This window comes from Oncorhynchus mykiss, chromosome 15, assembly GCF_013265735.2.
Source record: "Oncorhynchus mykiss isolate Arlee chromosome 15, USDA_OmykA_1.1, whole genome shotgun sequence".
Taxonomy (NCBI): Eukaryota; Metazoa; Chordata; class Actinopteri; order Salmoniformes; family Salmonidae; genus Oncorhynchus; species Oncorhynchus mykiss.
The window spans coordinates 572,501-598,823 of NC_048579.1; the positions used below are offsets into that span (position 1 = coordinate 572,501).

Genomic DNA, 26,323 nt, shown 5'->3' on the forward strand with positions numbered 1-26,323 from the left:
TGTATGTGTGTGTATGTGTGTGTGTATCTCTGTATGTGTGTGTGTTTGTGTGTATCTTTGTATGTGTGTGTGTGTGTGTATCTCTGTATATCTGTATCTCTGTATGTGTGTGTGTGTGTGTGTGTGTGTGTGTGTGTATCTCTGTATGTGTGTATCTCTGTATATGTGTATATGTGTGTGTGTATCTCTGTATGTGTGTATATGTGTGTGTGTATCTCTGTGTGTGTGTGTGTATGTGTGTATATGTGTGTATATGTGTGTGTGTATCTCTGTATCTCTGTATTTTTATTTTTTTAATTTCACCTTTATTTAACCAGCAGGTTGAGAACAAGTTCTCATGAGGTAGTTGGATGGGCTATTTACAGATGGGCTATGTACAGGTGCAGTGATCGGAAAGCTGCTCTGACAGCTGGTGCTTAAAGCTAGTGAGGGAGATATGAGTCTCCAGCTTCAGTGATTTTTGCAGTTTGTTCCAGTCATTGGCAGCAGAGAACTGGAAGGAAAGGCGGCCAAAGGAAGTGTTGGCTTTGGGGGTGACCATTGAGATATACCTGCTGGAGCGTGTGCTATGGGTGGGTGCTGCAATGGTGACCTGTGAGCTGAGATAAGGCAGAGCTTTACCTAGCAAAGACTTATAGATGACTTGGAGCCAGTGGGTTTGGCGACGAGAGTGTAGCGAGGGCCAGCCTATAAGAGCATACAGGTCACAGTGGTGGGTAGTATATGGGGCATTGTTGACAAAACGGATGGCACTGTGATAGACTACATCCAGTTTGCTGAGTAGAGTGGTGGAGGCTATTTTGTAAATTACATCGCCGAAGTCAAGGATCGGTAGGATAGTCAGTTTTACGAGTGTATGTTTGGCAACATGAGTGTGTGTATGTGTGTGTGTCTCGCTCTCTCTCTTTCTCTGTGTGTCAGATCATTGAGGAGTCATCCTGGCAGAGGGGGAGAGAGGAGGGAGAGGGGAGAGGAGGGGGGCAGGAGGAGGATACGCGGCGTGTCGTTGGGCTGCAGCTCAACATTGAGATCTGAGTGGTGCCGGTACTGTTCCCCATAGAGGGGTGCTGGTGCTTAGTGGTGTCAGAACCCATGTGGTGCTGCAGGTTCCACCACCTCCACTTCCTCTTCATCTCAGACTGCACCTGGGGTAGGAGGAGAGGAGAGGGAGAGGGGTAGGGGGCGGAGGGGGGAGGGAGGTGAGGGGAGAGAGAGGAAATGGGAGGGGAGAGCCGGGGAGGGGGAGAGAGGAGGGAGAGGGGAGGAGGGCGAGGAGAGAGAGGAGGGAGAGGGGAGAGGAGGGGGAAGGGAGAGACAAGGAGGGGGAGAGGGGGAAAGAGGGGGAGAGAGGAGGAAGAGGATAAATTGAACGAGAGGAGGAGGAGGAGGGGTGGGGATAAGAGATCGCTGTCAGTTATATTTATTAAGTATCTCATGATAAACTGTAGACCTCAATACTTACCTAGAGAGTTTTCATCTGCATTTTTCATAGCTGTCTATATACCACCACAAACCGATGCTGACACTGAACTCAATGAGTTATATACGGCCATAAGCAAAGAGGAAAGTTCTCATCCAAAGGCAACTCGCCCTCCACTTGGCAAATCTGACCATAACTATCCTCCTTATTCCTGCTTACAAGCTCAAATTAAAGCCAGAAGCACCAGTGACTCTGTCAATAAGTAAGTTGTCAGACAAAGCAGATGCTAAGCTACAAGCCGGTTTTGCTAGCACAGACTGGAAAATGTTCCGGGATTCTTCAGATGGCATTGAGGAGTACAGCACATCAGTCACTGGCGTCATTAATAAGTGCATCGATGACGTCGTCCCTGACCGAGTCTGTAACACCAACATGTTTCAAGCAGACCACCATAGTCCCTGTCCCCAAAAACCCTCGGGGCGGCAGGGTAGCCTAGTGGTTAGAGCGTTGGACTAGTAACCGGAAGGTTGCAAGTTCAAACCCTCGTTCTGCCCCTGAACAGGCAGTTGACCCACTGTTCCTAGGCCGTCATTGAAAATAAGAATTAGTTCTTAACTGACTTGCCTGGTTAAATAAAGGAAAAATAAAATGACTACAAACCCGTAGCACTCACGTCCGTAGCCATGAAGTGCTTTGAAAGGTTGGTAATGTCTCACATTAACACCATTATCTCAGAAACCCTAGACCCACTCCAATTCACATACCGCCCCGACAGATCCACAGATGTTGCAATCTCTATTGCACTCCACACTGCCCTTTCCCATCTGGACAAAAGGAACAACTATGTGAGAATGCTATTCATTGATTACAGCTCAGCGTTCAACACCAGTGTCCTCAAAGCTCATCACTAAGCTATGGACCCTCATGAATGCATGGCCAAGTTTGCTAATGACACAACAGTGGTCATCAACAACGATGAGACAGCCTATAGGAAGGAGGTCAGAGACTTGGCTGTGTGGTGCCAGGACAACAACCTCTCCCTCAACGTGGTCAATACAAAGGAGATGATTGTGGACTACATGGAAAAGGAGGACCGAGCATGCCCCCATTCTCATCGACGAGGCTGCAGTGGAGCAGGTTGAGAGCTTCAAGTTCCTTGGTAACCACATCACCAACAAACTGACATGGTCCAAGCACACCAAGACAGTAATTAAGAGTGCCTATTCCCCCCCCAGCAGACAATATTTGACATGGGTCCTCAGATCCCCAAAAGGTTCTACAGCTGCACCATCAAGAGCATCCTGACTGGTTGCATCACTGCCTGGAATGGCAACTGCTCGGCCTCCGACCGCAAGGTACTACAGAGGGTAGTGCGTACGGCCCAGTATATCACTTGGGCCAAGCTTCCTGCCATCCAGGACCTCTATACCAGGCAGTGTCAGGAAGGTCTTAAAAATTGTCAAAGACTCCAGCCACCCTAGACTGTTCACTCTGCTACCGCACGGCAAACAGTGCCGGAGTGCCAAGTCTTGGTCCAGAAGGCTTCTTAACAGCTTCTACCCCCAAGCTATAGGACTCCTGAACAGCTAATCAGACCCCTCTAGGGGCAGTATTGTCAGGAAAAGATGTCCCAGGTCTACACTGGGCTATTGTCTCTAATCTGTCCCAGGTCTACACTGGGCTATTGTCTCTAATCTGTCCCAGGTTTACACTGGGCTATTGTCTCTAATCTGTCCCAAACAACACCAAAGAGGAAGAGACTGCAGAGGAAGAGACCACAGAGGACAACACCAAAGAGGAAGAGACCGCAGAGGAAGAGACCGCAGAGGAAGAGACTGCAGAGGAAGAGACTGCAGAGGAAGAGACTGCAGAGGAAGAGACTGCAGAGGAAGAGACTGCAGAGGAAGAGACTGCAGAGGAAGAGACTGCAGAGGAAGAGACTGCAGAGGAAGAGACTGCAGAGGAAGAGACTGCAGAGGAAGAGACTGCAGAGGAAGAGACTGCAGAGGAAGTGACCGCAGAGGAAGAGACCACAGAGGACAACTGTTATGGGATTTTTTATGAATAATGACTAAATGAGATATACGGCACTATAACTGGCAAGAAGTCTATCCTGTCTTTCTAGTAGTGTTAAATAATGTTTGTTCATTAGGAAAGGGTTATATGGCATGTACCTACGAAGAAAGGAGTCTGTGGGGGTAGAAGGAGTACGGAGAGGAGCATTAACCTATGTTGGAACCAACCTGGATGTAAATCTGTGGAGATAAGAGAGGCCAGGGAGAGTCCCACCAGAGTTCTAGTATCTGGGGGAGCCTGGAACTGTCAGCTGAGTGGTTATAAACTGTGGTTAGACTCATGAGAAAATCCCTATGTTTGTGTGTATGTATGTGCGTAGGTTAGAATGGTATTAAAGGAATGTATTTGTGAAAACTCTCGCAAATAAATCGGGATCTGATCAATTGTGAGCTGGGAATTCTGTCTGTTTTATTTCAGACCAGAACTTTACAACCTCTGGGTATCAGACAGATAAAGATAATTGGAATTGATAAACATTGATTACAAAACTACTTAACAACAACACCAAAGAGGAAGAGACCGCACAGGACGAGACCGCAGAGGATGAGACCGCAGAGGACGAGACCGCAGAGGAAGAGACAGCAGAGGAAGAGACAGCAGAGGAAGAGACAGCAGAGGACGAGACAGCAGTGGAAGAGACAGCAGAGGAAGAGACAGCAGAGGACGAGACAGCAGAGGACGAGACAGCAGAGGAAGAGACAGCAGAGGAAGAGACAGCAGAGGAAGAGACAGCAGAGGAAGTGACAGCAGAGGACGAGACCGCAGAGGACGAGACCGCAGAGGGAGAGACCGCAGAGGGAGAGACCGCAGAGGGATAGATGAAAGAGGAATAGACCGCAGAGGACGAGACCGCAGAGGACGAGACCGCAGAGGACGAGACGGCAGAGGACGAGACCACAGAGGGAGAGACCGAAGAGGACGAGACCACAGAGGACGAGACCGCAGAGGACGAGACCACAGAGGGAGAGACCGAAGAGGACGAGACCACAGAGGACGAGACCGCAGAGGACGAGACCGCAGAGGACGAGACCACAGAGGGAGAGACCGCAGAGGACGAGACCGCAGAGGACGAGACCGCAGAGGACAAGACCGCAGAGGGAGAGACCGCAGAGGACGAGACCACAGAGGGAGAGACCGCAGAGGACGAGACCACAGAGGGAGAGACCGCAGAGGACGAGACCACAGAGGGAGAGACAGCAGAGGACGAGACAGCAGAGGACGAGACCGCAGAGGACGAGACCGCAGAGGAATAGACCGCAGAGGAAGAGACCGCAGAGGGAGAGACCGCAGAGGGATAGACGAAAGAGGAATAGACCGCAGAGGACGAGACCGCAGAGGGAGGGACCGCAGAGGGATAGACGAAAGAGGACGAGGCCACAGAGGACGAGACCGCAGAGGGAGAGACCGCAGAGGACGAGACCGCAGAGGACGACACCACAGAGGACGAGACCACAGAGGGAGAGACTGCAGAGGACGAGACCGCAGAGGACGAGACCGCAGAGGACGAGACCGCAGAGGACGAGACCGCAGAGGACGAGACCATAGAGGACAAGACCACAGAGGGAGAGACCACAGAGGGAGAGACCGCAGAGAAGGAGACCACAGAGGACGAGACCGCAGAGGAATAGACCGCAGAGAAAGAGACCGCAGAGGACAACACCACAGAGGGAGAGACCGCAGAGGACGAGACCGCAGAGGACGAGACCGCAGAGGACAAGACGACAGAGGGAGAGACCGCAGAGCAATATGAGATGGGGAGTTCCATGTAATGATGGCTCTATATAATACTGTACACTTTCTTGAATATGTTCTGGATTTGTGGACTGTGAAAAGACCCCTGGGGGCATGTCTGGTGGGGTAAGTGTGTGTGTCAGAGCTGTGTGTAAGTTGACTATGCAAACAATTTGGGATTTAACATAGTAATGTTTCTTATAAAAAGAAGAAGTGATGCTGTCAGTCTCTCCTCAACTCTTAGCCAAGAGAGACTGGCACAGTATTTATATCAGCCCTCTGATTACAATGAAGAGCAGAACGTGTCGCTCTGTTGTTTGCCACCTGCAGCTTAACTAGGTCTTTCCTTGCAGCACTCAACCACAAAACAGGACATTAATACATATAAATAGAATGAATATAACTGACAGATCTTTGACTTCCGTTCTATTTCTATGCATCCAATAGGCGAAATCCAGATAGATCACTTTTGAAAAACTGGGCCTTAAACACACTGCCCTCCTAACCCTAATCCTGCTTCATGTAAACTCAGGTGTTAAGCAGGTGCAGTGTGTTTATAACAGTAGTGTGTGAACGTCAGGGTGGCTCTTACCTCTCCGTTTAAGAAGCAGTAGAGAACAGCAACCGCAAATCCCTAGGGAAAGGAAGAACAGAAAGAGCATTAGCTGTCTGTTATAGTCACCCTAACCCTGGGGAGAGCAGAGTCTGGTACATGAACCCAGTGTACCCTGTTATTCTGTTGTTCATAACAATACAAGGCAGGTAGCCTAGTGGTTAAGAGGTTGGGCCAGTAAACTATACTGCACCGACACTGCACATATACTACACCTACTATACGTATACTTTGTCTATACTACATCTATACTACACTTATACGGCATCTATATCACATCTATACTGCACCTATACTACACCTATACTGCATCTATATCACACCTATACTACACCTATACTGTGCCTATACTACACCTAGACTACACCTATACTACACCGATACTGCACATATACTACACCTAGACTACACCTATACTACACCTATACTACACCTATACTGTGCCTATACTACACCTAGACTACACCTATACTACACCTATACTTTTTGATGTAATTGATGGGAAATGATGTAAATATATCACTAGCCACTTTAAACAATGCTACCTTATATAATGTTACTTACCCTACATTATTCATCTCATATGTATACGTATATACTGTACTCTATATCATCGACTGTATCCTTATGTAATACATGTATCACTAGCCACTTTAAACTATGCCACTTTGTTTACATACTCATCTCATTTGTACATACTGTACTCGATACCATCTACTGTATCTTGCCTATGCTGCTCTGTACCATCACTCATTCATATATCCTTATGTACATATTCTTTATCCCCTTACACTGTGTACAAGACAGTAGTTTTGGAATTGTTAGTTAGATTACTTGTTATTACTGCATTGTCGGAACTAGAAGCACAAGCATTTCGCTACACTCGCATTAACATCTGCTAACCATGTGTATGTGACAAATAAAATTTGATTTGATTTGATTTGATTTGCTACACCTATACTACACCGATACTGCACCTATACTACACCTATACTACACCTATACTGCATCTATATCACACCTATACTACGCCTATACCGTGCCTATACTACACCTATACTGCACCTATACTGCACCTATACTGCATCAATACTATACCTATACTACATCTATACTACACCTGAAGAGCTGAAACCGTGGAAATTAAAAACATTTTGAGGGGAAAGTTAGCTGAATTTTGCAACCCTAGTGGTTCCATACCTGGAATGATCCCAGTATGAGGTCGAAGACCAGCCGTTGCTCTGTGTTCACCTGCTCTGGGATGAAGGCAAACACTATGAAGTTGATCCCAAAAAGAGGGATCAGCAGCAGGGTGGACTTGGCCAGCCTCCTACACAGAACAACAAAGAGAACAGAAACTCAAGAAGTAACTTTATGACCTAGTTATTCAACAATCTCATTCATTCTTTTACACATCAAGCGAACTTCAAGTAGCTTTATGACTAGTAGCTAGTTGTTAATCAGTCTCATTCATCCTTCTGCACAGAACATCAAGAGAATATCAAGAAAAGTAGCCACAGAAAGCTGAGCTCTAAACCACAGAGAGTTGAGCCTCTAAACCACAGAGAGTTGAGCCTCTAAACCACAGAGAGTTGAGCCACTTAACCACAGAGAGTTGAGCCTCTAAACCACAGAGAGTTGAGCTACTAAACCACAGAGAGTTGAGCCACTTAACCACAGAGAGTTGAGCCACTTAACCACAGAGAGTTGAGCTACTAAACCACAGACAGCTGAGCCACTAAACCACAGAGAGTTGAGCCACTTAACCACAGAGAGTTGAGCCACTAAACCACAGAGAGTTGAGCTACTAAACCACAGACAGCTGAGCCACTTAACCACAGAGAGTTGAGCTACTAAACCACAGAGAGTTGAGCCACTAAACCAGAGAGAGTTGAGCCTCTAAACCAAAGACAGCTGAGCCACTAAACCACAGAGAGCTGAGCCACTAAACCAGAGAGATCTGAGCCTCTAAACCACAGACAGCTGAGCCACTAAACCACAGAGAGCTGAGCCACTAAACCAGAGAGAGCTGAGCCTCTAAACCACAGACAGCTGAGCCACTAAACCACAGAGAGTTGAGCCTCTAAACCACAGACAGCTGAGCCACTAAACCAGAGAGAGCTGAGCCACTAAACCACAGAGAGCTGATCCACTAAACCAGAGAGAGCTGAGCCTCTAAACCACAGACAGCTGAGCCACTAAACCACAGAGAGTTGAGCCACTAAACCACAGAGTGCTGGGCTCTACATCACAGGGAGCTGAGCTCTACATTTCAGCAGTATAATGTCAAGGCATTTTGCCATGCCTCTGAGGTTCTGAGTTTCTGGGGGTCGGTCGGCATTGGTTGACGTGATCAGCTTCCTGATGAGGAGTTTGTTGGTCGTGGAGGTGGTTGCCTATGGTAACACGAATACTGGGGGTCTTAATGCTCCGTGCGTGTTGTTATGAGGCGGCATGGAAACAGCAGAGGTTGTTGCTCACACTCAGAACAGCTATATATAATGTGGAACCTGCTGGCAGCGCTCCCATCCACTGCTTAGCTTATTTTAGTGAGCATTAGTTTACTAGTTTCACTCTTGTCTTTTTCTTCATGGCAATGATTCTGCTATATAAAAGAAGGGTCTATTTGAAATAACTGTGATATGTGTCATGCTTATCCCGCTCCCTCTCGCCAGTGTTCAACGTCGCAGGTCTACTAATCCCTGGCCCTGGCAACCATCATTACGCGGCAGGGCAGCCTAGTGGTTAGAGCGTTGGACTAGTAAGCGAAAGGTTGCAAGTTCAAATCCCCGAGCTGACAAGGTACAAATCTGTCGTTCTGCCCCTGAACAGGCAGTTAACCCACTGTTCCTTGGCCGTCATTGAAAATAAGAATGTGTTCTTAACTGACTTGCCTAGTTAAATAAAGGTAAATAAAACAATTAAAAAATTACGCACACCTTCTCCCCATCATTACGCATACCTTCTCCCCATCATTAAGCACACATTCTCCCCATCATTACGCACACATGCTCCCCATCATTGCGCACACCTGGACTTCATCGTCACCTTGATCACCTTCCCTTTATGTTAGTACGACTAGAGCCATACTAATGAGCAGTGGTTAGATTCATACTAACGCGTACTGTTTGGACAAGAGCAATACTAACGACTACTGGTTGGACTAGAGCTATATTAACTAGTACTGGTTAGAGTAGAGACATACTAACGAGTGCTGGTTGGACTATAGCCATACTAACGAGTACTGGTTGGACTAGAGCCATAGTAATGAGTACTGGTGAGAGCTTTACTAAGGAGTACTGGTTGAACTTGACAGATACTATGAAAACTTGTTGGACTAGAGCTATACTAACGATTACTGGTTAGAGCCATACTAACAAGGACTTTTTGGACTTGAGCTATACTAACGTGTTCTGGTTGGACTAGTCAAGTCAAATAAAAGTTTATTTGTCACGTGCGCTGAATACAACAGGTGCAGTAGACCTTACAGTGAAATGCTTACTTACAGTCTCTGACCAATAGTTTGGAAAAAAGGTATGTGTGTGTGTGTGTGTGTGTAGGTAAGTAAATAAATAAAACAACAGTAAAAAGACATTTGAAAATAACAGTAGCAAGGCTACATACCTGTTAGTCAGGCTTATTGAGGTAGTATGTACATGTGGGTATGGTTAAAGTGACTGCATATATGATGAATAGAGAGTAGCAGTAGCTTAATAAGAGGGGTTGGTGGGTGGTGGGACAAAATGCAGATAGCCTGCCCAATTGAGGTTGTATGTACATGAATGTATAGTTAAAGTGACTATGCATATATGATAAACAGAGAGTAGCAGCAGCTTAAAAGAGGGGTTGGGGGGGGCTCACAATGCAAATAGTCCGGGTAACCATTTGGTTACCTGTTCAGGAGTCTTATGGCTTGGGGGTAAAAACTGTTGAGAAGCCTTTTTGTCCTAGACTTGGCACTCCGGTACCGCTTGCCATGCGGTAGTAGAGAGAACAGACTATGACTGGGGTGGCTGGTGTCTTTTACAATATTTAGGGCCTTCCTCTGACACCGCCTGGTGTAGAGGTCCTGGATGGCAGGCAGCTTTGCCTCAGTGATGTACTGGGCCGTACGCACTACCCTCTGAAGTGCCGAGCAATTGCCGTACCAGGCAGTGATGCAACCGGTCAGGATGCTCTCGATGTTGCAGCTGTAGAACCTTTTGAGGAACTCAGGACCCATGCCAAATCTTTTTCGTTTCTTGAGGGGGAATAGGCTTTGTCGTGCCCTCTTCACGACTGTCTTGGTGTGTTTGGACCATTCTAGTTTGTTGTTGATGTGGATACCAAGGAAATTGAAGCTCTCAACCTGCTCCACTACAGCCCCGTCGATGAGAATGGGGGTGTGCTCGGTGCTCCTTTTCCTGTAGTCCACAATCATCTCCTTAGTCTTGGTTACGTTGAGGGATAGGTTGTTATTCTGGCACCACCCGGCCAGGTCTCTGATCTCCTCCCTATAGGCTGTCTCGTCGTTGTTGGTGATCAGGCCTACCACTGTTGTGTCGTCTGCAAACCTAATGATGGTGTTGGAGTCGTGCCTGGCCATGCAGTCGTAGTTGAACAGGGAGTACAGGAGGGGACTGAGCACGCACCCCTGGGGAGCTCCCGTGTTGAGGATCAGCATGGCAGATGTCTTGCTACCTACCCTCACCACCTGGGGGCGGCCCGTCAGGAAGTCCAGGATCCAGTTGCAGAGGGAGGTGTTTAGTCCCAGGTTCCTTAGCTTAGTGATGAGCTTGGTGTTGAATGCTGAGCTGTAGTCAATGAATAGCATTCTCACATAGGTGTTCCTTTTGTCCAGGTGGGAAAGGGCAGTGTGGAGTACAATAGAGATTGCATCATCTGTGGATCTGTTTGGGAGGTATGCAAATTGGAGTGGGTCTAGGGTTTCTGGGATAATGGTGTTGATGTGAGCCATTACCAGCCTTTCAAAGCACTTCATGGCTACGGACGTGAGTGCTACGGGTCTGTAGTCATTTAGTCAGGTTGCCTTTGTGTTCTTGGGCACAGGGACTATGGTGGTCTGCTTGAAACATGTTGGTATTACAGACTCAATCAGGGACATGTTGAAAATGTCAGTGAAGACACCTGCCAGTTGGTCAGCACATGCCCGGAGCACACGTCCTGGTAATCCGTCTGGCCCCGCAGCCTTGTGTATGTTGACCTGTTTAAAGGTCTTAAACACATCGGCTACGGAGAGTGTGAGTCGTCCGGAACAGCTTATGCTCTCATGCATGCCTCAGTGTTGCTTGCCTCGAAGCCAGCATAGAAGTGATTTAGGTCATCTGGTAGGCTCGTGTCACTGGGCAGCTCGCGGCTGTGCTTCCCTTCGTAGTCTGTAATAGTTTGCAAGCCCTGCCTCATCAGACGAGCGTCAGAGCCGGTGTGATTCGGTGTGATACAATCTTAGCCCTGTATTGACGCTTTGCCTGCTTGATGGTTCGTCGCAGGGCATAGTGGCATTTTTTGTAACCTTCTGGGTTAGAGTCCCGCACCTTGAAAGTGGCAGCTCTACCCTTTAGCTCAGTGCGAATGTTGCCTGTAATCCATGGCTTCTGGTTGGGGTATGTACGTACAGTCACTGTGGGGACGACGTCCTTGATGCACTTATTGATAAAGCCAGTGACTGATGTGGTATATTCCTCAATGTCATCCGAAGAATCCCGGAACATGTTCCAGTCTGTGATAGCAAAACAGTCCTGTAGTGTAGCATCTGCTTCATCTGACCACTTTTTTTATAGACTGAGTCACTGGTGCTTCCTGATTAAATTTTTGCTTGTAAGCAGGAATCAGGAGGATAGAATTGTGGTCAGATTTGCCAAATGGAGGGCGAGGGAGAGCTTTGTTCGTGTCTGTGTGTGGAGTACAGGTGATCTATAATTTTTTCCCCTCTGGTTACACATTTAACATGTTGATAGAGATTTGGTAGAACTGATTTAAGTTTCCCTGCATTAAAGTCTCTGGTCACTATGAGCGCCGCCTCTGGGTGAGCAGTTTCCTGTTTGCTTATTTCCTTATACAGCTGACTGAGTGCGGTCTTAGTGCCAACATCTGTTTGTGGTGGTAAATAAACAGCCACAAAAAGTATAGCTGAGAACTCTCTAGGCAAGTAGTGTGGCCTGCAATTTATCACAATATACTCTACTTCAGGCGAGCAAAATCTAGAGACTTCCTTAGATTTCGTGCACCAGCTGTTATTTACAAATATGCACAGACCGCCCCCTCTCGTCTAACCGGAGTGTGCTGTTCTATCCTGCCGGTGCAGCGTATATCCCGCTAGCTGAATATCCATGTCGTCATTCAGCCACGATTCCGTGAAACATAGGATATTACAGTTTTTGATGTCCCGTTGGTAGGATATTTGTGATTGTACCTCGTCTAGTATATTGTCCAATGATTGCAAGTTGGCGAGTAATATTGACGGTAACGGCAGCTTTCCTTCTCCGGGTCCTGATGAGGCATCCGGCTCTTCGTCCTCTGTACCTGCGTTGCTTCCTCTTGCGAGTAACTGGGATGTCGGCCTTGCGGGTGTTTGGAGAATATCATGTGAGTCTTGCTTGTTAAAAAAATCTTTGTCTATTCCAAGGTGATCGCTGTCCTGATATCCAGAAGCTCTTTTCTGCCGTAAGAGGTTGCAGAAACATTAGGTACAAAATAAGTTATAAATAACGAAGAAAAAAACCCCCCCACATAATAACACAATTGGTTGGGCGCCCGTAAAACTGATGCCATTTCTTCCGGCGCCATTTCATCTAGTGGCATGCTAACGAGTACTGGTTAGACTAGAGACATACTAATGAGTACTGGTTAGACTAGAGACATACTAATGAGTACTGGTTAGACTAGAGACATACTAATGAGTACTGGTTAGACTAGAGACATACTAATGAGTACTGGTTAGACTAGAGACGTACTAATGAGTACTGGTTAGACTAGAGACATACTAATGAGTACTGGTTAGACTAGAGACATACTAATGAGTACCGGTTAGACTAGAGACATACTAATGAGTACCGGTTAGACTAGAGACATACTAATGAGTACCGGTTAGACTAGAGACATACTAATGAGTACCGGTTAGACTAGAGACATACTAATGAGTACCGGTTAGACTAGAGACATACTAATGAGTACCGGTTAGACTAGAGACATACTAATGAGTACCGGTTAGACTAGAGACATACTAATGAGTACCGGTTAGACTAGAGACATACTAATGAGTACCGGTTAGACTAGAGACATACTAATGAGTACCGGTTAGACTAGAGACATACTAATGAGTACCGGTTAGACTAGAGACATACTAATGAGTACCGGTTAGACTAGAGACATACTAATGAGTACCGGTTAGACTAGAGACATACTAATGAGTACCGGTTAGACTAGAGACATACTAATGAGTACCGGTTAGACTAGAGACATACTAATGAGTACCGGTTAGACTAGAGACATACTAATGAGTACCGGTTAGACTAGAGACATACTAATGAGTACCGGTTAGACTAGAGACATACTAATGAGTACTGGTTAGACTAGAGACATACTAATGAGTACTGGTTAGACTAGAGACATACTAATGAGTACTGGTTAGACTAGATACATACTAATGAGTACTGGTTAGACTAGAGACATACTAATGAGTACTGGTTAGACTAGAGACATACTAACGAGTACTGGTTAGACTAGAGACATACTAACGAGTACTGGTTAGACTAGAGACATACTAATGAGTACTGGTTAGACTAGAGACATACTAATGAGTACTGGTTAGACTAGAGACATACTAATGACTATCGGTTAGACTAGAGACATACTAATGAGTACTGGTTAGACTAGAGACATACTAATGAGTACTGGTTAGACTAGAGACAAACTAATGAGTACTGGTTAGACTAGAGACATACTAATGAGTACTGGTTAGACTAGAGACATACTAATGAGTACTGGTTAGACTAGAGACATACTAATGAGTACTGGTTAGACTAGAGACATACTAATGAGTACTGGTTAGACTAGAGACATACTAATGAGTACTGGTTAGACTAGAGACATACGAATGAGTACCGGTTAGACTAGAGACATACTAATGAGTACCGGTTAGACTAGAGACATACTAATGAGTACCGGTTAGACTAGAGACATACTAATGAGTACCGGTTAGACTAGAGACATACTAATGAGTACCGGTTAGACTAGAGACATACTAATGAGTACCGGTTAGACTAGAGACATACTAATGAGTACCGGTTAGACTAGAGACATACTAATGAGTACCGGTTAGACTAGAGACATACTAATGAGTACCGGTTAGACTAGAGACATACTAATGAGTACCGGTTAGACTAGAGACATACTAATGAGTACTGGTTAGACTAGAGACATACTAATGAGTACTGGTTAGACTAGAGACATACTAATGAGTACTGGTTAGACTAGATACATACTAATGAGTACTGGTTAGACTAGAGACATACTAATGAGTACTGGTTAGACTAGAGACATACTAACGAGTACTGGTTAGACTAGAGACATACTAACGAGTACTGGTTAGACTAGAGACATACTAATGAGTACTGGTTAGACTAGAGACATACTAATGAGTACTGGTTAGACTAGAGACATACTAATGACTATCGGTTAGACTAGAGACATACTAATGAGTACTGGTTAGACTAGAGACATACTAATGAGTACTGGTTAGACTAGAGACAAACTAATGAGTACTGGTTAGACTAGAGACATACTAATGAGTACTGGTTAGACTAGAGACATACTAATGAGTACTGGTTAGACTAGAGACATACTAATGAGTACTGGTTAGACTAGAGACATACTAATGAGTACTGGTTAGACTAGAGACATACTAATGAGTACTGGTTAGACTAGAGACATACGAATGAGTACCGGTTAGACTAGAGACATACTAATGAGTACCGGTTAGACTAGAGACATACTAATGAGTACTGGTTAGACTAGAGACATACTAATGAGTACCGGTTAGACTAGAGACATACTAATGAGTACCGGTTAGACTAGAGACATACTAATGAGTACCGGTTAGACTAGAGACATACTAATGAGTACTGGTTAGACTAGAGACATACTAATGAGTACTGGTTAGACTAGAGACATACTAATGAGTACTGGTTAGACTAGAGACATACTAATGAGTACCGGTTAGACTAGAGACATACTAATGAGTACCGGTTAGACTAGAGACATACTAATGAGTACTGGTTAGACTAGAGACATACTAATGAGTACTGGTTAGACTAGAGACATACTAATGAGTACTGGTTAGACTAGAGACATACTAATGAGTACTGGTTAGACTAGAGACATACTAATGAGTACTGGTTAGACTAGAGACATACTAATGAGTACTGGTTAGATCCATATTAACGAGAACTGGTTGAACTAGATCTATACTAACAAGTACTGGATAGAGCCATACTTACGAGTACTGGTTGTACTAGAGCTCTACTTACAAGTACTGGTTGGACTCGTTCCTTCCAATGTCTGGACAGTTGACCTTCTGCCGGAGGATCCTGATGATGCAGATGAAGAGGATGAAGTTCATCTGGATGAGATTAAGAGATTTTTTGAGATATTTAAATAATACTGAACCCTGTGTGGACTTTTGTCTTCTCTACTCTACTCTGTAGAGTAGACTCTACAAACTCTTTTGGTCTGTTCTCTACTCTAATAAATTACATTGGTGTGTTCTGAATTCCACTCTACTAAACACTACTGAGTTTTTCTGTACTCTACTCTTCTAAACTCTACTAAGCTCTACTGGTGTGTTCTGTACTACACTCTACTAAACTCAACTGTCGAGTTATGTACTATACTCTATCATACTAAACTCTACTGGTATGTATTAAACTAAACTCTACTAGTGAGTTCTGTTCTGTACTCGGGTGTTCTGTACTTTACTAAACTCTACTGGTGTGTTCTGCACTCTACTCTACTAAACTCAACTGGTGAGTTCTTTACTTAACTCTATTATACTAAACTCCACCGGTGTGTTCTCTACTAAACTCTACTGGTTCTGTTCTGTACTCTACTAAACTCTACTGGTGTGTTCTGTATTTTACTCTACTAAACTATACTGGTGAGTTCTGTACTGTACTCTTCTAAACTCTACTGGTGTGTCCTGTATTTTACTCTACTAAACTATACTGGTGAGTACTGTACTCTACCGAACTCTACTGGTGATTTCTATACTGTACTCTACTTTACTAAACTCTAATGGTGAATTCTGTTCTGTATTATACTTAACACTACTGCTGAGTTCTGTACTGTACTGTTCTCTACTAAACACTACAAATCTCTACTGGTGTGTTCTGTGATCTACTCTACTGGTGGGTATTTACTGTGCTCCAATAAACTCCAATAAACTATACTTGAGTGTTATGTACTGAAATTTACTTAACTCTACTCTGGTGTTCTGTAATGAACTCTACTATACTGTACTGGTTTGTCATGTACTGCACTATACTAAACTATACAGGTGTGTCCTGTACTGTACTAAATTAAACTCTGCTGGTGTGTTCTGTACTGTACTCTACTAAACTCTACTCGGGTGTTCTATTTTGTACTCTACTAAACTCTACTGGTGTGTACTGTATTGAACTATACTAAACTCTACTGTTGTGTTCTGTACTGTACTCTACTAAACTCTGCTGGTGTGTGCTGTACTGTACTCTACTAAACTCTACTGTTGAGTTCTGTATTGTACTCTACTTGTGTGATCTGTACTGTACTCTACTAAACTGTACTGGTGGGTAATGTATTGTACTCTACTAAACTCTACTGGTGTGTTCTGTATTGTACTCTACTAAATATACTGGTGAGATCTGTACTGTACTCTACTAAACTCTACCATGTGATCTGTTCTGTACTCTACTAAACTCTACAAAATTCTACTCGTAAGTTATGAACTGTATTCTACTAAACTTAACTGGTGTGTTCTGTACTGTACTCTACTAAACTCTACTGTTGTGTTCTGTACTGTACTCTACTGTTGTGTTCTGTACTGTACTCTACTAAACTATACTGGTGAGTTCTGCACTGAACTCTACTAAGCTCTACTCAGATGTTCTGTTTTGTACTCAACAAAAATCTACTCAGGTGTTCTCTACTGTACTCTTCTAAGCTCTACTGGTATGATCTGTACTGAACTCTACTAAACTCTACTGGTGTGGACTGTACTGAACTCTAATAAACTCTACTAAACTCTACTGGTGTGGACTGTACTGAACTCTACTAAACTCTACTGGTGTGATCTGTACTGAACTCTTCCACACTCTAGTGGCTTGATATGTACTGTACTCTACTAAACTCTACTGGTGTGATGTGTACTGTTCTCTACTAAACTCTACTAGTGTGTCCTGTTTTGTACTCTACTAAACTCTACTCGGGTGTTCTGTTTTGTACTCAACTAAACTCTACTCGGGTATTATGTACTGTAATCTACTAACCTCTACTGGTATGATCTGTACCAAACTCTACTAAACTCTAATGGAGTGTTCTGTACTGTACTTTACAAAAATCTACTGTTGTGTTCTATTTTGTACTCTACTAAACTCTACTCGGGTGTTCTGTTTTGTACTCTACTACACTCTACTCGGGTGTTCTGTTTTGTACTCTACTACACTCTACTCGGGTGTTCTGTTTTGTACTCTACTACACTCTACTCGGGTGTTCTGTTTTGTACTCTTCTCAGCTACTGGTGTGATGTGCACTGAACTCTACTAAACTATTCTAAACTCTACTCGGGTGTTCTGTTTTGTACTCCACTAAATTATACTGATGTTTTCTGTACTCTACTTAACTCTACTAGTGTGTTCTGTACTCTGCTTTACTAAACTCTAATAAGCACTACTAAACTCTGCTGGTGAGTTCTGTCCTGTCCTGTACTCTACTAAACTCTACTGGTGTGACGTGTACTGTTCTCTTCTAAACTCTACTGGTGTGATGTCCACTGAATTCTACTAAACTCTACTAGTGTGTCCTGTTTTGTACTCTACTAAACTCTACTGGTTTGATCTGTACTGTACACTACTAAACTCTATTGGTGTGTTCTGTTTTGTACTCTACTAAACTCTACTGGTTTGATATGTACTGTACACTACTAAACTCTATTGGTGTGTTCTGTTTTGTACTCTACTAAACTCTACTGGTTTGATCTGTACTGTACACTACTAAACTCTATTGGTGTGTTCTGTTTTGTACTCAACAAAAGTCTACTCGGGTGTTCAGTACTGTACTCTACTAAACTCTACTCGGATGTTCTGTTTTGTATTCAACTAAAATATACTCAGGTGGTCTGTCCTGAACTCTACTAAACTCTACTGGTGTGATCTGTACTGTACTGTACTAAACTCTACTCCTGTGTTCTGTACTGTACTGTTCTAAACTCTACTGGTATGGTCTGTACTGCACTCTACTAAACTCTACTGGTGTGGACTGTACTGAACTCCAATAAACTCTACTGAACTCAAAAAAACTCTACTAAACTCTACTGGTGTGGACTGTACTGAACTCTACTAAACTCTACTGGTGTGTTCTGTACTGTACTCTACTAAACTCTACTCGGTTGTTCTGTTTTGTACTCTACTAAACTCTACTGGTATATTATATTTTGTACTCTACTAAACTGTACTCGGTTGTTCTGTTTTGTGGTCAATTAAACTCTACTCGGATGTTCTGTACAGAACTCTACTAAACTCTACTGATGTGTCTGTACTGTACTCTACTAAACTCTACTGTTGAGCTCTGTACTGTAACCTTCAAATCTCAACTGTGAGTTCTGTACTGTACTGTTCTCCACTAAACACTGCAAAACTCTACTGGTGTGTTGTGTTCTATACTCTGCTTAACCATACTGGTGCTTTCTGAACTCTACTTAACTCTACTAGTGTGTTCTGTACTCTACTTTACTAAACTCTAATAAACACTACTAAACTTTAATGCTGAGTTCTGTACTGTATTGTTCTCTACTAAACACTACAAAACTCTACTGGTGTGTTGTGTACTCTACTCTACTTAACCATACTGGTGCTTTCTGTACTCTACTAAACTTTACTAGAGTGTTCTGTACTCTACTTTTCTAAACTCTAATAAAAACGACTAAACTAAACTGGTGAGTTCTGTACAGTACTGTACTCTACTTTACTAAACTCTACTGGTGTGGTCTGTACTGTACTCTACAAACTCTACTGGTGTGGTCTGTACTGTACTCTACAAAACTATACTGGTGTGGTCTGTACTGTGCTCAACTAAACTCTACTGGTGTGATCTGTTCTGTACTCTACAAAACTCTACTGGTGTGGTCTGTACTGTACTCAACAAAAGTCTACGGGGGTGTTCAGTACTGTACTCTACTAAACTCTACTCGGATGTTCTGTTTTGTATTTAACTAAAATATACTCAGGTGGTCTGTCCTGAACTCTACTAAACTCTACTGGTGTGATCTGTACTGTACTGTACTAAACGCTACTCCTGTGTTCTGTACTGTACTGTTCTAAACTCTACTGGTATGGTCTGTACTGCACTCTACTAAACTCTACTGGTGTGGACTGTACTGAACTCCAATAAACTCTACTGAACTCAAAAAAACTCTACTAAACTCTACTGGTGTGGACTGTACTGAACTCTACTAAACTCTACTGGTGTGTTCTGTACTGTACTCTACTAAACTCTACTCGGTTGTTCTGTTTTGTACTCTACTAAACTCTACTGGTATATTATATTTTGTACTCTACTAAACTGTACTCGGTTGTTCTGTTTTGTGGTCAATTAAACTCTACTCGGATGTTCTGTACTGAACTCTACTAAACTCTACTGATGTGTCTGTACTGTACTCTACTAAACTCTACTGTTGAGCTCTGTACTGTAACCTTCAAATCTCAACTGTGAGTTCTGTACTTTACTGTTCTCCACTAAACACTGCAAAACTCTACTGGTGTGTTGTGTACTCTACTCTACTTAACCATACTGGTGCTTTCTGAACTCTACTTAACTCTACTAGTGTGTTCTGTACTCTACTTTACTAAACTCTAATAAACACTACTAAACTTTAATGCTGAGTTCTGTACTGTATTGTTCTCTACTAAACACTACAAAACTCTACAGTTGTGTTGTGTACTCTACTCTACTTAACCATACTGGTGCTTTCTGTACTCTACTAAACTTTACTAGAGTGTTCTGTACTCTACTTTTCTAAACTCTAATAAAAACGACTAAACTAAACTGGTGAGTTCTGTACAGTACTGTACTCTACTTTACTAAACTCTACTGGTGTGGTCTGTACTGTACTCTACAAACTCTACTGGTGTGGTCTGTACTGTACTCTACAAAACTATACTGGTGTGGTCTGTACTGTGCTCAACTAAACTCTACTGGTGTGATCTGTTCTGTACTCTACAAAACTCTACTGGTGTGGTCTGTACTGTACTCTACAAAACTCTACTGGTGTGGTCTGTTCTGTACTCTACAAAACTCTACTGGTGTGGTCTGTACTGTACTCTACAAAACTCTACTGGTGTGGTCTGTTCTGTACTCTACAAAACTCTACTGGTGTGATCTGTTCTGTACTCAACTAAACTCTACTGGTGTGGTCTGTACTGTACTCTAAAAAACTCTACTGGTGTGGTCTGTTCTGTACTCTACAAAACTCTACTGGTGTGGTCTGTACTGTACTCTACAAAACTCTACTGGTGTGGTCTGTACTGTACTCTACAAAACTCTACTGGTGTGGTCTGTACTGTACTCAACTAAACTCTACTGGTGTGATCTGCTGCTAAACTCTGATGGGGTTTTCTGTACTGTACTCTACAAAACTCTACTGGTGTGATCTGCTGCTAAACTCTGATGGGGTTTTCTGTACTGTACTTTACTAAACACTCTTCTCTCCACAGTGATAACCATAACACCTACTTCTGAGGGAATCAGAGTGAGAGTTGAATCCCTTCATGCTACTGTTGAAAGTTGAGGAGCGGCTGAACAACTCACCAGGATGGAGGCCAGGATTGGTGTCTTAATGATCCACCAGAACATCTCAGTCTTCTCAATTATGTCCCAGCACCTGGTAACATATAGGTGACATCACATGTAATATTACATATCCCAGCACCTGGTAACATATAGGTGACATCACATGTAATATTACATGTCCCAGCACCTGGTAACATATAGGTGACATCACAAATATTATTACATATCACACAACACCTGGTAACATATACACTACTGTTCAAAAGTTTGTGGTCACTTAGAAATGTCTTTGTTTTTGAAATAATTTTTTTTTTTTGTGCATTTAAATGACATCAAATTGATCAGAAATACAGTGAAGACATTGTTAATATTGTAAATGATTATTGTAGACTATTTTGCAATTCTGTTGTCCTCATTAAAGAAGCAATAAAACTGTCCTTCTTTAGAATAATTGAGTGTCTGGAGCATCAGCAATTGTTTGTTTGATTACAGGCTCAAAATGGCCAGAAACAAAGACCCTTTCTTCTGAAACTTGTCAGTCTATTCTTGTTCTGAGAAATGAAGGCTATTCCATGCGAGAAATTGCCAAGAAACTGAAGATCTCGTACAATGCTGTGTACTACTCTCTTCACAGAATAGCGCAAACTGGCTCTAACCAGAATAGAAAGAGGAGTGGGTGGCCCCGGTGCACAACTGAGCAAGAGGACAAGTACAATAGTGTGTCTAGATTGAGAAACAGACACCTCACAAGCCCTTAACTGGCAGCTTAATTAAATAGTACCCGCAAAACACCAGTCTCAACGTCTGCAGTGAAGAGGAGACTCCGGAATGCTGGCCTTTTGCCCATCTTAATATTTTACTTTTTATTGGCCAGTCTGCGATATGGCTTTGTCTTTGCAACTCTGCCTAGAAGGTCAGCATTCTGGAGTCGCCTCTTCACTGTTGACGTTGAAACTGGTGTTTTGCTGGTACTATTTAATGAAGCTGCCAGTTCTGACTGGGTGTATTGTATCCATTGATTATTTTAGAATATAACCTAAGTGCCTCATGAGCTAAGTTCAACTGTCTTAAACCATTAGCAATATAAGCCTGTTTTACCCTTAAGTTTGTAAACAAACTATATATCCTCAAAACATGGTTAAAACTGTGATATCATGGATTCTATGTCCTTGAATCCATAGTTCTGTCTATGAATTTCAGAGTGGTTATATTTCTCCAGCCCTCATCCCTCAGCTTTTTACCAAAATAGTGGTGGGGAGTACCATTTGTTATTGTTTCAACTGCTGATTGCTGAAGTCCCCATTGCTTGGAAGGCAGCCACGGTGCATCCTTTATTTAAAGGGGGAGATCAAGCTGTTCCTAACTGTTTTAGGCCTATTTCTATTTTGCCCTGTTTATTAAAAGTGTTGGAAAAACTTGTCAATAATCAACTGACTGGTTTTCTTTATGTCTATAGTACACTCTCTGGCATGCAATCTGGTTTCAGCTCAGGTTATGGATGTGTCACCTTGGTGATTGTGTCTGGCACCTCCTGGTGGAGAGACGTTTTGAACAACCAAGACTCTTCCTACAGCTGGACTCTTCCTAGATCTGGACTCTTCGTAGAGCTGGACTCTTCCTAGAGCTGGCCGCCCGGCCAAACTGAGCAATTGGGGGAGAAGAGCCTTGGTCTGGGAGGTGACCAAGAACCCGATGGTCACTTTGACAGAGCTCTAGAGTTCCTTTGTGTAGGCGGGAGATCCTTCCAGAAGGACGGCTATCTCTGTAACACTCCACCAATCAGGCCGATGTGCCAAGCTTGTAGCGTCATACCCCCGAAGACTTGATGCTGTAATCACTGCCAAAGGTGCTTCAACAAAGAACTGAGTAAAGGGGTCTGAAAACGTATGTAAATGTGATATTTCAGTAGTTTTTTTTTTACTTTCCAAAAATGCAGCCTCTTCTGGCTGTTTAAAGTACCTGGTAAAGTAGACTACTATTTGAATATGTCCCAGCATCAGAGACATGATAACCAGACTTGTTTGTTGTGGTTTGTTGCTAACCTTACTTTGCTACCTGCCAACTTTACGTTTTTTATTTTTTAATGACCGTTTATATTAATATTTTTTCTCTCGCTCAACTTTTTTAATTCAAAGCGTCCGGGGTGAAAATAATTATCTGGACGTGGTTTGTCAGGACCTACACCAGCCGAAGCTAAGTAGTAACATTAACCTCTTTGGGCTAGGGGGCAGTATTTTGACGTCCGGATGAAAAGCGTGCCTAAATTAAACTGCATGTTACTAAGGCCCAGAAGCTAGGATATGTATATAATTGGTCGATTTGGATAGAAAACAATCTAAAGTTTCTAAACCGTTAAAACAATGTCTGTGAGTATAACAGAACTGATATGGCGGGCGAAACCCAGAGGACAAACCATCCCCCCCAAAAAATGTCAGCCTACCACTGTTTTCAATGGCTGTCATGAGCTAGAATTTGTATTTTTTCTAACTGGCTCCCATTTTGGCTGTAGTGTTTTCATGCGCGTGGATGAGAGCACATACTTTGTTGTCCGGGAAAGACAAACACGATTCTCCGTCTTAAATTGTATCATTTATTTACGTATTAGGGTAGCTGAGGTTTGATTATAAACGTTGTTTGACATGTTTGGAGAAGTTTATTGGTAATGTTTGGGATTCATTTCATTTTGTGTGCATTTTGATAGAGGGAAACCGGTGGATTATTGAATGAAGAGCGCCAGCTAAACTGAGATTTTGGGGTTATAAAGAAGGACTTTACTTTTGCTGGGACCTTTTGGAGTGCCAACAGAAGAAGATCTTCAAAGGTAAGGCTTTTATTATATAAGTGGGAGAACTTGCACAATTGGTGGCTGACTAAATACTTTTTTGCCCCACTGTATATAATATAATATGGCAGATTAGGATAGAAAATACTCTAAAGTTTCCAAAACTGTCAACATATTGTCTGTGAGTATAACAGAACTGATTTTGCAGGCGAAAACCAGAGGAAAATCCAACCAGGAAGTGCTGTTATTCTGAAACCTCTCTGTTCCATTGCATGCCTATCCTCCATTTAATGGGATATCAACCAGATGCATTTCCCCATGGCTTCCACATGGTGTGAACAGTCTTTAGACATAGTTTCAGGCTTTTATTCTGAAAAATGAGCGAGAAAGATAACATCACGTCAGTGGATAGCTGACGGTGTCCCCAGATGTCTTCATGTGCGCGACACAGGAACGAGACCTTTTCTTTCTCTCTTGTATTGAAAAGGCTACCGTCCCGTTGAAATATTAACAATTATTTATTTTAAAAACAACCTGAAGATTGATTATAAAAAACGTTTGACATCTTTCTACAAACTTTACGGATACTATTTGGAATTTTCGTCTGCCCGTCTTGATCTGCACGAGCCTGTGGATTACTCAACAAAACGCGCCAACCAAAAGGATATATGTTTTTTTAGCAAAAGTTTTTGGATATAAAAAAATAGTCTTTATTGAACAAAACAAACATTTATTGTGTAACTGGGAGTCTCGAGGGTGCAAACATACAAAGATCATCAAAGGTAAGCGATTAATTTGATTGCTTTTCTGACTTTCGTGACCAAACTACTTTGCTGCTAGCTGATTTTAATATTTTGTCGACTGAGAGCTGTCCTCAAATAAACACTTGGTTTGCTTTCGCTGTAAAGCTTTTTGGAAATCTGACACGCCAGGTGGATTAACAACAAGCTAAGCTGTGTTTTGGTATATTGCACTTGTGATTTCAATATATGTTACTAAATATTTGTAGTAATTTAATTTGAATTTGGCACTCTGCAATTCAGCGGATGTTGACAAAAATGATCCCGCTAACGGGATCGGTGCGCCAAGAAGTTAACCTTTTTGGGATAGGGGGTAGCATTTTCACTTTTGGATGAATAGTGTGCCCAGAGTGTAACATTAACATCTTTGGGCTAGGGGGCAGTATTTTGACGTCCGGATGAAAAGCGTTCCCAAATTAAACTGCATGTTACTAAGGCCCAGAAGCTAGGATATGTATATAATTGGTTTGGATAGAAAACACTCTAAAGTTTCTAAACCGTTAAAATAATGTCTGTGAGTATAACAGAACTGATATGGCAGTCGAAAACCTGAGAAAAATCCAACCAGGAAGTGGGACATCTGAGGTTTGTAGTTTTTCAAGCTTGGCCTACCGAACACACATTGAGATATGGATGAGGTTGCACTTCCTTCGGCTTCCACTAGATGTCAACCTTCTTTTGAAACTTGATTAAGGATTCTACTATAAAGGAGGGGCTCATGAGACCTCTTTGAGTCAGTGGTCTGGCAGAGTGCCTTGGTCTCATGACGCGCGCTCCCGACAGAGTTACCTCTCATTCCAGTGCTTTTTTGAAGACAAAGGAATTCTCTGGTTCGAACATTATTGATGTGTTATGTTAAAACCTCTTCATCCTACCCCCTCCATTTTCGAACATTCTGTTAAAAATCGCGCAACATTTCAGCGTCCTGCTACTCATGCCAGGAATATAGTATATGCATATGGTTAGTATGTGTGGATAGAAAACACTCTGAAGTTTCTAAAACTGGTTAAATCACGGCTGTGACTAAAACAGAGCGTGTGTTTCATCGAAAAGCGCAAGAAAAACTGGTCACTGAAAGCTGAAAAAAGTATCCATGCGCCCCTTTCATGTATTGTTTAAAGGACACCAAATTTAATATGGACACGGATGCAATTCCTACAGCTTCCACACGATGTCGCCAAAAACATTTTCATTTATAATTTTCATTGACAAAAATCCTTTGAGACATTACCAATAGATCCGTCATTCCATCCAGCCTACAACAATCGATTTTGGAAGATTGAAAAATGGACATTGTTTTCTTGAGTAGCTGCTATTGAATACAGATCGCCCAGTGATCAATTTGATCGCTTATTAACGTTTACAAATACCTAAAGTTGGGTTACAAAGTAGGTTGAAGTGTTTTGTCAAAGAATATAGGCAACTTATATAATTTTTAAAAATGACGTTGCGTGTTGGAAGAGAGCTTTTTTCCTGAACTAGACAGGCTATACAAATGGATATTTTGGGCATACATGGACGGATTTAATCGGGAAAAATACCAATTTGTGATGTTTATGGGACATATAGGAGTGCCAACAAAGAATATCATCAAAGGTAATGAATGTTTTATATTTTATTTCTGCGTTTTTGTGTAGCGCCGGCTACGCTAATTCTTTTGTTTACGTCGCCTTCAGGCATTTTGGGGTGTTGCATGCTATCAGATAATAGCTTCTCATGCTTTTGCCGAAAAGCATTTTAAAAATGTGACTTGTTGGCTAGATTCACAACGAGTGTAGCTTTAATTCAATACCCTGCATGTGTATTTTAATGAACGTTTGAGTTTTAACGAGTACATTTAGCATTTAGCGTAGCGCATTTGC

At 42.8% G+C, this 26,323-nt stretch overlaps 1 protein-coding gene across 1 annotated transcript in view; it reads right to left on the reverse strand.

Annotated features, from left to right (window-relative positions):
• Window positions 1-297: 297 nt before the first annotated feature.
• Window positions 298-26,323, reverse strand: part of vipr1b (vasoactive intestinal peptide receptor 1) — a 232,596-nt gene continuing 206,570 nt past the window's right edge. Inside the window, 5 exon segments of the mRNA NM_001124642.1 lie at window positions 298-1,145; window positions 5,820-5,861; window positions 7,041-7,170; window positions 15,368-15,459; window positions 20,898-20,970. Of these exon segments, the coding sequence (NP_001118114.2) occupies window positions 918-1,145; window positions 5,820-5,861; window positions 7,041-7,170; window positions 15,368-15,459; window positions 20,898-20,970 (565 nt within the window). The 3' untranslated portion in view covers window positions 298-917.